We start from the raw sequence: 12,249 nt of genomic DNA, 5'->3' as shown, positions 1-12,249 counted from the left end.
AACCCCTTAATACAGTTCCTCATGTTGTGGTGACCCCCAACCATAAAATTATTTTCGTTGCTACTCTATAACTGTAATTTTGCTATGTTATGAATCGTAATGTAAGTATCTTTTTGTTTTCCGATGGTCTTAGGCGACCCCTGTGAAAGGGTCATTCGACCCCTAAAGGGGTCGCGACCCACAGGTTGAGAACCGCTGCATAAGCAAACCTCACACTACCGCCTGCTCCATACCTGCACCAGAGTACTTGAATGTGGCTGAAGAAAAACACATAATCATAATGGCTAGACTTTATATTTTTCTTGCAACTGGACCTTTAATGCTGCCTAGGAATCCTATTATAGTATTCTACTCCATGGATATTCCCACTTTCTTATAAGAGTATTTCATAGTTTCTCAAACCTGTAACATCTCCTAGCCTCTCTTCACACTTAGCTGATTATCTTGCTTGCTTAATAGAAACAGAAGAGATTAAGGATTAAACCTGCTGTCTAGGTGCAGCTGTATCCATATACTCTGCTTTTTCTCTTATTACAGTGTCCTCTAAGGTTAGTCCATGCCATTGTGCAGTGGATCTAATCCCTGTTCACCGCCTCAAAACTTTTGCTCTTCAAGTTCTTTCTCCCAACTTTCATTCCCCCCTTTTATTAGATAATTCTTATCATTATAATATGCTATATCAGCTCTTATCTTTTAGGAACACTGTATCAGTCAGGGCTCTCCGGCAATATAGAACCAATGGGAAATATACATGTGTATAAACACACATACATACATACAAAGGTATAGATAGGTAGATAGATATAGATCTATAGATATATATTTGGGGAAAATGAGATTTATTTCAATGAATTGGGTCATGTGATTGTGGGAGCTGGCAAATTTGAAATTTGTAGGGCAGGCCAGCAGGCTAGAAACTTAGGCAAGAGTTGTCTAGTCTTGAGGCAGACACTGCTTCTCCAGGAAACCTCAGTTTTTGCTCTTAAGGCTTTCAGCTAATTGGATGAGGTTCATGATATTATTCTCCATTACTTAAAATCAACTTGATTATCGATGTTAACCATAGCTACAAGATACTGTTGCGTAATACTTAGCTTAGTGTTTGATTAAATAGCTAATGCTGTCACCTAGTGAAGTTGACACATAAGACTGATTATCACACTCTCCCTTGTTTCCTCACATCCCTCTAGCTACAATTCCATTTCTCTCCTCCTTACAGCAAATCTCAAAGTATTATTTCTTTTCATTGTCTCTACTCACTCTCCTATTACTCTTTTTGAACTCACCCCAGTCAGGTTTCTATCTCTACTACTTCAGTGCCTCTTGCTGTTGTTGAGGTAATCAATTACTTTCTTATTGTCCAAATCACTGGGCAACTCCCAGTTGTCATCTTTCTCTCTTGAAAGACATAGCTACTTCTTCCTTTTTGAAGCACTGTCTTCACTTGTTTTCTGGAATACTGCACTTTCTTGGTGGGTGTTAGAAAGTTCAACTATAAATACAGAATTATCAATCTTCAAACCTTTTTATCTTTTCTGCCTTTATTTACTCTTCATTGAATAAAGTGAATACCAATTCCATGGTTTTATTGTTTCTATTAAAATATAAATGATGGAGAGGTAATATAGTAATGTGATTTAAAATTAATTTCTACTCTACCACTCATGGCTCTCAGCCATCAAATTCTCTTCCCTGAAGGCAACCACAGTTGCCAGTTTCTTATATATCTTTCCGTATTTTATGAAAATAATATTGGGTTGTCGGAAAAGTCATGACGTATTTTTCTATGTTTTTCGTTGCAAAAATGCATCATGACTTCTCCGACAACCCAATAGTATGTATACATAGTTGGTGAGAAGCAGTATGGTATAATGGTTAAGAACTTGGATTAGGGAGCATAATTGCCTGTAATCAAATTCTGACTCTGCCAGTTACTAGCTGTGTAACTGGCAAGTCTCTTAGCCAATCTGTGCCTCAGTTTTCTCTTATATAAAAAAAGATAATTATAATAGTACTTACTTGATAGAGTTGTGAAGTAGAATAAGTATGAGTAAGATCTTAGAAGAGTGACTCGCACATAAAAATAAATAACACATTTCTTCTTTTTGCATAAATGATAACATAATATACACACACTGACAGGAATCTTGCTTTTTTTTCTTTCAACAAATATCTTGGCAGGCTTTTCTTTTCAGCACACAAATCATGCCACTTTTTTTTTTTTTTAAACTGAGCCATCCTGCCGCCTGTTGGCAGCTCAGTGGCTGCTCAGCTCGGGCCAGGAATCGAACTGCTGTTGCTCAGAGCTCAAACTCTTGAGCGAGCTCTTAACCAACTGAGCTACTCGGCTGGCCCAATGCCACATTTTTTCTAATTGGTGAATACTTATCAATTGGATAGATATGCCATCTAGTTTTATGGTTCTAAATACCAGTGTCTTTGATGACTTCCCAAATGTTATGTGTACTAGACGTTTCAACTTAGATACTCGATAAGCACAAAACTTTGTAATTTACCTTTGTGTTTTCTATTTCTCTCATTTCCTACATTGTAATCTGTTATATTCTTCCAGCTCTGTCTTCAAAAATTTCTCTCTGCTTATTGCCACCACTTTATCCAAGGCAGCATTGCTTTACTGAGTTGCTCAAGGCCAAAAACTTGAGTACCATCATTGCAAACTTTTGTCAAATTATTTTCAGCTATTTTGGTGTTCTATTTGGTCTCTTTCTTCTTCCACTTTTACTCTTTGATAGCCTGTTTACACAGTAGTTTATTATGTAAATCACACTATTTCTCACCCACCCCAAATTTTCCAGTGAGTTGTACTTACCTCTTTTATGTTAATCCCAAGACCTTACTTGATCCCAGTAGGACCCTTGTAACATTACCTCTTTATTTTTCTCCTCAGCTTCATCTCCTGCCTCTGCCTGTTTCTGTGCTTCAGCCACCCTAACCACCTTGCTGTTTTATAAGTGCCCTCCTCATCACAATTTACCTCTTAACTTTTGCACTTTTTAGTCCCTCTCCCTGGAACACTGTTCTGTTGTATAATCACTTGCTCATTCCCTCACTTCTTGCTCAAAGGTCAGCTCTTCAGAGAGGCCTTCCTGCCTGATTACCCTCTTGACTCTCTAATCTTTTACCATTTATTATTATTATTATTGCTACTACTACCATATTTCATTGTTCTTTATAGATTTTTCCATTAACTGACATATTTTTTAATTTATATATTATCCATTTGTTTATTAGAATGTAAGAAGTCGTGAGGGCAGGTACTCTATCTTGTTCACTTTTGTACTTCTAGTGCATAGAACAATGCTCAGTACATGTTGGATTGACAGATGAATGGGGAAGCATAAACAAGTGCTTCTTGAACTCTGTGTTGAAAGACTAGTTTTTTAATTACCAATCTGTCACAACCTAGTACTTTGTAAAATACAATAAAATGAGTTTCAAAAGAAATATATATATTTGTAGTGTTATTTCCTTATCAAAGTCAACAGACCTAGGTTACTCTGTCAGATTGTTACATTTTAAAAAACATATCTTCAAATTTGTAATTTAAAATAAACTGGTAACAAGCCATTTGTGGTCAGCACCTATTTACAGGCCACACTTCTGTGTAGCACAGCACTAGAACAGGTTTACCATTCTATAATCAGCATTTTAAATGGAAAGGATAAATGAAATATTCTTTTTGGTAGATAAAGGAGAAGCCACTTAAAATCCCATGTCACGGTGTCCAGGCTGAGTTCCTAAAGGATTGTTAATTTATAAAATGGTTCTACTAGTAATACTAGTAAAATTTAATTAGTGCTCACGCTATGCAGAAATCGTCTTTTTCAGTTGACTCAATGAGACCTCACAATCCCCATGTTGTACCTATGTCATTAAATTAGAAGTCTTTCGTTAATAGCTGTTTATTTGCTTATATGATAGTATGTTAAATCAAAATTTCAGTGAAGTTTAAATTTTACAGATTCATTAACATTTTATTTCAGTAAATACTACTATATTATACCTAATACTTTCCTGAAAACGTATTGATCATTTTATAGTTTTCATTGTTTTAGTATGTTGATTATTTTGTTGTTTATATATATCTAGGATGGGAGGAGGGTCATTACACAATGACAGTTGGAGTTTGGGATCTGGGTTCACAAGGAGCTATAGAGCTGAAGGCAAAAGCCATTAAATTCAAGAAAATCTGTGTCTTAGCTTCCACGGGTGAATTCCAGTCAGGTTTGGTGTTAATTTTAATGCTTTCCAACTCCTTGATCTTCACATCACTTTGTTTTAGAGATCTAGAAGTATAATGAATTAAGCTTCATTGGGTTTGACTTTGTATGCCCAGGACATGCTCTGTTAAACTTTTATCCCTGACGTTGGGCAGTTTGAATCCCCCAAGTCCTTCCTGTCTTTGAGCTATTCCCCTTTTTTATATAGATTAATTTAAAAAGTACTTTTAACCTTAATAGTATCATCAGATATTCTACTGTCAATGTTAAAATGCTATAAAATCACTAGTCTGTATTTTGAAACAAGAATATTTTTCAGTGTCCTATATTGAAACACTATCTCAGGAAAAAAAAACATTTTCATTAAATGCATTTCTAAGTGGTCACTAAAAAACATTTGTTTTCAGGAGTTATGTCTTATATTTTGGCTTAAGGGCAACAGCAATCACAATTAACTTGGAGTTAGCCAAAAATGTAGAGTTCAGAATAGCAAATTGTGTGTGTGTGTGTGTGTGTGTGTGTGTGTGTAGACAGAGATACGGCATTATTTAGATATGTTTATATATGTACATATATGAGGGAAATAGAGACATTTTAAAAGAAATACATGCTCATATTTATAGATATGTTTGAAGTGGATCAATTCTTCTAAAACTAATCAATTAATTTTTTATAACTGAACATTCATATTTGCTGATTAATAACCTAAAAGAAAAAAAAGAGGGAAATTATTTTATCAGCACAAAGTCTCTTATTCCTCGACCAATATTTCCTACACTTCCACCTTCTCAATAATGAAAATAAATATGAATAGATAGAAGTTTAAGGTTTGTGTCGTATTTATTTCTCAGAGGACTTGAAAAAGAAGTTTGAAAACATTTAACAAGATTTACAAATACAAGTGAACATTTAAAAGTACATTAACACTGTTACTGGAGAAAACAGGTCAATCAGAAATTACAGGATAAATTTTTAATGAACTTAAAGTTTGGTAGGATCAGTCTATTTTGCAGGCATTAGAGGTTATGCCATTCACTGAGGTGAGCAACACTGGGAGAGGACCATCTTTGGGGGTAATGAACTGATTGTAAACATCTAAAGCACCGTTGATGCATCTAAGTAATAAAGGTATTAAGGAAGCAATTGTATACACAGAACTGGTGATCAGAAGAGAAGTCTAGTAGGCTTGATTAACATGCTGTCACTAAGGTGTGTGTATTTGAGGATGGGGGAGAGGAGTTGTTGAGGATACTACTTACATTTAACCCACTGATGATTAGGATGAGGCTGTTTTTAAGTGGAAAATGTTAATGAGCCAAGCTGTAGTGACACTGAGACAGAGAAAATTATGTTTCAGACTAAGATGACAACTTTATTTCTATAAAATAATTTTTTTTCTTTTTAACTTAAATTATGCCTGGAGTATAAAACATAGAAATTGAATTTCCTTCCTTCATCTGTTTCTGTTATAAATTCATAATCTTTTGGATGAAGGTCTTATTCATAGTTGAATGCTATAGTCTTCCTTTATTTCATAGCCATGAAGCTCATGACGGCTCTGGTGAATGTTGCCTTAAACCTCAGTATTCATCAGGATAATACACAGAGACAATACGAAGCTGAGAGAAATAAAATGATTGGGAAGAGGGCCAATGAAAGGTTGGAGTTACTACTTCAGAAACGCAAAGAGGTAAGTTTGAAGATATCTGAGATTCTTATGTTCTGTAAATGTGTAGGAAATATATTAGTTTTTAAATTCTCTCTAAAATGATTTGTGTATTTTTAAGATTTATTTTTTTAAAGTTACATTTTGATCTCAAAGTTTTCAAATGAAACTGCAATGTTCAGCCAGTGATTATCTGAGTGCTGTCTGATGGCAAAAAGGAATCACTAAACAATCCTACTTATGAAGGAAGGGTCTGCGAATTAGGTAACTCAGAAAGATTATCAGGCTATGGGCTCAGAAAGCATGATAAAACTAACATCAGAACTAAGGGCCAGCAAAGCCTGCATTTCCAGAAGAAAGCCAAAGACTACATATTAGCTAATGTATAAGACATTCCTATGAATAAGGTCGGTCCCAGTTTTACAATGAAATTTTCATATATGTGTTGAAAGTGATTTTAAACTGTTTTTAATAGGTAACATTTTTATTCATCTAATAAGAAATAAAGTTTTAGATCTGCAGTACTACTCTATATTTTAACTTGAAAAAGGAATGTCACATTATTGAAGTAAATTGCTGTCAATGAATAATGGGTTATAGCAGATAACAAGAAGCAACAAACTTATGATTAAATTATTATCCATACTGTATTAGCATGCTAGGGCTACTGTAATAGATACCACAAACTGAGTGGCTTAAAGAACAGAAATTTATTGTCTCACAGTTCTCTAGGCTACAAGTTGAAGGTCACTCCATTTTTCACATGCCCTTCTCCCTGTGTGTGTGTGTGTGTGTGTGAATTTTTAAATTTCCCCTTTTTATAAAGACACCAGTCATATTGGATTATGGGCCCACTCTACTTCAGTATGCATTGGCCACTTTCTATTTCCAAATCAGGTTTGAGGTGGTAGGGGTTAGGACCTCAGCATATGGATTTTTGAGGAACACAATTCAACTCATACTATTCAACATACTATTTTGAGGAACACAATTCAACTCATACTATTCAACATACTATTTTGAGGAACACAATTCAACATACTAGAAACACTGTGGAAGTAAATTTTGGAACTGTGGCTTCAGGTAGTACTGCTAAACAAACTATATGCCTCATAAACTGTTATTTTTTTAATAATAAATGTAGCAGAAGTAATTTTTAAAACCTAAAGTACATTGCAATAATTTGAATGCTTTAGTATATAAGCATTTTCTAAACTTATTCCAGTAAAACCTGGAACAAATTACACAGCAAAAAAATAAGCCTGAAGTAATGAGTCTAAGGAATTTTGTCACATTAGAGTATGTAGTAAAAGTCAGTATTTCACTGAGTATTACTACAGAACAAGTTAGAATAAGAAATATCATTTTTAACGTAATTTTGTATCGGTGTTTTTGTTCTTTTTGAGCAGGGAATAAACTCAAACTTTAATTGATCAGTAGTGTTACGTGAAATTTATCATCTTGGCTCTAGTGTTTTATTTTGTGCTGCATTCAACCACTGATAGCTAGGATCCTTGTTATCTTCTTTTATGCCTCCTATATTGGGAACTTGGCTTGCTCTTGGTAATGGGCTAATCAGATGCAGAATAATTTGGATACTTTAGGCGGAATAGGACCTTTCTTGTACAGTGGCAAGTGTGATAATCATGGATTATCTGTTACTAAGAAAGGCAAAACCAAGCCAGGGACCTGGTTTGGACAGAGAGATACAGAAATTGAGGCCTGTTCCCAAAGCAGATGATATTTTGGAGATAGGAATCTGGCCACACTTAATAGCATCATTCCTTGTTAGTCACTGTATGGTAAGTGTTGAGAGAGACAGGTTCCAAAGCCAATGTAGTACAGCTATAGAAATAATGCAAGAACACTGGAAATATCTCCATGGCACAATAAGTGAGAACAAGGACAATAATTACCTAGAACGAAAATAACCAGTTATTAAAAACAATTGGAACATTCATTCCAAATAAATGGTCAACGTTTTAATTTATATTTTTAATTTTGTTTTTTTATTTCAGCTACAAGAAAATCAGGATGAAATCGAAAATATGATGAACTCTATTTTTAAGGGTATATTTGTTCATAGATACCGGTAAGGGATTTAAAAAATCATTTAGATTTTTAACTTAAATAATGTATTGATTCTTTGTAGTCCAACGTAGTTATAGAGATATAAAATTCTCTGCTTTGTTTTCTGGAAAAGAGCTATAAGCGCTAAATAAATGTCCTACTATTACTGTGGAGAAACTTGTACCACCAGCATCAATGCCACACTCTTCGAAATTCAAAACATACACTGTTAGAGGCCTCCTATGTATTTGCCATTTGTATTGATGGGATATTAATTAATAAGGTATTGTTAAGTTATTGTGGTCTTAATAAGATGTGATTTTCTTGTTATTTGAAAAAATTAATTGCCTTGCTTCCTGCCCTGTGGCACTCATCTTGTTCCATGGTCAAATTAACCAAGTCTTTTAAAAATACCTCTGTGAAGATAGGAGAAAAGGGCACCTCTGCAGATAATGCAACAACTTTATAACATTACTTTTCTTTCCTTTCAACTATACACATGAAAGTAGAAGCAGAGTATTGCCAAAGAATTTTTCTCATGCTCCATTGCAAATGAGTTGAGTTTGTCTTTCTGTGAAACCTGTGAACTTTAAAAATGTTCACTACATTATTCAAGAGCACATTTCACAGCGATTTAATGATTCATATACATACGCTACTTACCTTCTGTTAATTAGTTGTGATATGTTTAGATGGATAGACACAGATAATAGAAGCACTGTTTTTAGATACATTTGAGACTTTAATTGGCCAGCTAACTTAGAAAGTTAGTTAAAATAGGGAAATCGTTTTTAAAAAAAGTAACTTTGATTTACTTCAAAATATAAAAATATCTTTAGAATAGGGCCAAGGCCTTTGAGTGTAGATTGTCTAATTGGAGTTTCACATACTCTTGTATGCATACAATACACATACATACATATAAACTACACATACAAGAAAGTATTGACAAATTTATTTGAATAAAAACTAGAATTTCCAAATACCTGCCATGCCGTCTTTTTTAAACTGCAACTTGATAGAGGTATAATTAACATAAATAAACCACACATTTTTAAGTGTATATTTGATGACTTTTGACATATATACACCTGTAGAACTATCTAGCACAGGCAAGATAATGAATAGATCCATCATTCTCAAAAGTTTTCTCATGCCACATTGTAATTCTTCCTTACTTCCTTTCCTGCCACTACGCTCCCTCTTTACTATCCCAAAGCAATCATTAATCTGCCAACTGATTCGTTTACATTTTCTAGGACTTTATAGAAATGCAGTCATACAGTATGTACTCATTTTTGTTGTTGTTTTCGTCTGGTTTCTTTCACTAAGCAAAATTAGGGTCTTTTATCATTAAGACTGTTAACTAAGTTTTTTTATAGATGCCTTTTATCAAATTAAGGAAGTTTCCTATTTCTGGTTTTCTAGACGCATTAGGAATGGATGTTGGATTTTGTCAAATGCTTTTCAAATACATCTATTGAGATCATTATGCTGTGTTTTCAAAAATTTTTTAAGACTATTACTGTGGTGAATTAAATTGGTTTATTTTCAAATGTTTACTCAACCTTAAAAACTTGGGATAAAACCCACATAATCGTGATATATTATTCTTTTTATATATTATTAGATGTGATTTGTTGAAATTTTCCTAAAAATTTTTACATCTGTGTTCAAGAAGAATATACATCTCTAACTTTATGTTTTATTGAATGTCCCTGACTGATTTTGGTATCCGGGTAATGCTGGCTTTGTAGAATAAATTGGTGTGTATTCTCTCCTCTTTAATTTTATGGAGGACATTGATAGAATTGGCATTATTTCTTCTTCAGATATGAATTATACCTTTGGGGCCTAGAGCTTTCTTTGTGGGGTTGTTTTTCATTACAAATTAAATACCTGTAGTAGATACAAAGCTGTTCAGTTTATGTCTTACAAGAAAATGACACATTCATCTAAATTGTTGAATTATATTCAACAAGTATCAGCAGAAAGTTCCGAATATTGGTGGTTACACACACACACACACACACACACACACACACACACACACACACACACACACACACACACACACACACGCCTCTCTCATGTCAGTTTGTCTAGAGCTTATCAATTGTTTTTTTGTGTTTTTTTTCTTAAATAGATTTTGGTTACATTGAACTTCTGTTTTTTTTTGTTTTTCTGTTTCATTAATTTCTGCTCTTTATTCTTTCTTCTGCTTACTTTGAGTTTCATTTTCTCTACTCTTTAGTTTCTCAAGGTAGAAATTGAGGTAATTGGTTTGAAGCTTTTCTTTTGTTCTAATATACTAATTTATTACTATAAATTTCTCTCTTAGCACTACTTTAACTATATCCCCTAAATTTGCATATGTTGTGTTTCCATTTTTACTCAGTTCAAAATACCTTCCAATTTCCCTTTTAACTTGTTTCTTTGACCCATGGGTTATTTAGAAGTGTGGTATTTAGTTTACAAATATCTGTGATCTTTCCAGATAACTTACTGTTACTGATTTCTAATAGTTTCATTATAGTCGGAGAACATACTTTGTATGATTTGAATGCTTTTAAATGCTTTTATTGAGAATTGTTTTATAGACTGCAATATGATCTATCTTGATAAATGTTTTATTTGCTCAGGAAAAGGATGTGTATTGTGCTTTTGTTTTTATGCCAATTAGGTCAACATTGGTTGATAGTGTTCCTCAAGTCTCTTCTGTTCTTACTGATTTTCTGTTTATTCTAACAACTATCGAGAAGTATTTAATGCGAGTACTTTTTGTAATTTTGATACAAATCCGTTATTACATAAATGATCTGCAGTTATTTTTTTTCCCCAGCATATGGCTTTCTTTTCATTTTCTTCTTTTTTTAAATTTTTTTTATAATTACAGTTGACATTGAATATTATGTTAGTTTCAGGTGTACCACATAATGGTTAGTCATTTATATAACTGAGGAAGTGATCCCCGTAATATGCCTAGTATCCACCTTGCATATATAGTTATGACAATATTGTCTATATTCCTTATGTTGTACTTAACATGATTGTGACCATTTTGTAACTGCCAGTTTGTATTTCTTAATCCATTTACCTGTGTTACACATCTCCCACCTCCCTTGCATCTAGCAACCATAGACAGTTCTCTGTGTATGAGTCTGTTTTTGTTGTGTTTATTCGTTTGTTTTGTACTTTATATTCCACATATAACTGAAATCAAATGGTATTTGTCTTTCTCTGACTTTTTTCACTTAGTATAATACCCTGTAGTTCTATCCACGTTGCCACAAATGGTAAGATTTCATTCTTTTTTTATGGCTGAGTAATATTCAGTTGTATATAAGTACTACATCTGCTTTATCCAGTCCTCTATCTACACTTCAATATCTTGGCTATTGTAAATAATGCTGCAGTCAGCATACGGGTGCATATCATATTTCCCCATGTATAAGATGCACCCTTTTACAAAAAATTTGGGGTCTAAAAACTGGGTGCGTTTTATACATTGGTTATAGATTTTTTTTACTTGCATTTCCCGCAAGTGATGAGGAATTGTATGAATTTTATGATGAATAAAACTTGAGTTCAATAACTTGATGTAATACTTATTTTTTCCAAATTTCGGGTCCCAAAATTAAGGTGTGTCTTATACATGGGGGAAACACAGTATCTTTTTGAATTAGTGTTTTGGATTTCTTTGGATAAATGCCAAGAAGTGGAATTGTTGGGTCATATAGTAGTTGTATTTTTAACTATTTGAGGAACCTCCATACTGTTTTACGTAGTGGTTACTCCAATTTGTGATTTCCCCCAGCAGTTCATGAGGGTTCCTTTTTCTCAACATCCTCGCCAACGGTTTTTGTTTGTTAATTTATTAATAATAGCCAGTTTGACAGGTATGGGGTAGTATTTCATTGTGTTTTTAATTTGATTTCTCTGATGATTCGTCACTTTGAGCATTTTTTTCATATGTGTATTGCCCATCTGTATGTTTTCTTTGAAGAAATGTCTATTCAGGTCCTCGGCCCAGTTTTTAATTGGATTGTTTGGTTTGTTTTGGTGTTGAGTTGTATGAGTTCTTTATATATTTTGGATATTAACCTCTTATTGGATATATCATTGACGAATAGCTTCTCTCATTCAGTGAGTTGTCTTTTTGTTTTTCTGTTGGTTTCTTTTGCTGTGCAAAACCATTTTTTTAATGTTGTCCCATTTGTTTATTTTTTCTTTTGTTTCTCTTGCCCGATGAGAAATAACCCCCAAAATATT

The 12,249-nt window shown here is 33.5% G+C and overlaps 1 protein-coding gene across 1 annotated transcript in view; it reads left to right on the top strand.

Moving 5' to 3' along the window:
• The window catches only part of STAG1 (STAG1 cohesin complex component), a 392,478-nt gene that overhangs the window by 221,902 nt on the left and 158,327 nt on the right, over positions 1–12,249 (top strand). The window contains exons 8-9 of the mRNA XM_019654594.1: positions 5,780–5,931; positions 7,926–7,999. Coding sequence (XP_019510139.1) covers positions 5,780–5,931; positions 7,926–7,999 — 226 coding nt within the window. The remainder of the gene's footprint in view (positions 1–5,779; positions 5,932–7,925; positions 8,000–12,249) is intronic.

This window comes from Hipposideros armiger, unplaced genomic scaffold (genome assembly GCF_001890085.2).
Source record: "Hipposideros armiger isolate ML-2016 unplaced genomic scaffold, ASM189008v1 scaffold_226, whole genome shotgun sequence".
NCBI classification, from domain to species: Eukaryota; Metazoa; Chordata; class Mammalia; order Chiroptera; family Hipposideridae; genus Hipposideros; species Hipposideros armiger.
The sequence above is the reverse complement of the archived record's forward strand: the minus strand, read 5'-3'. Positions and strand labels throughout refer to the sequence as shown.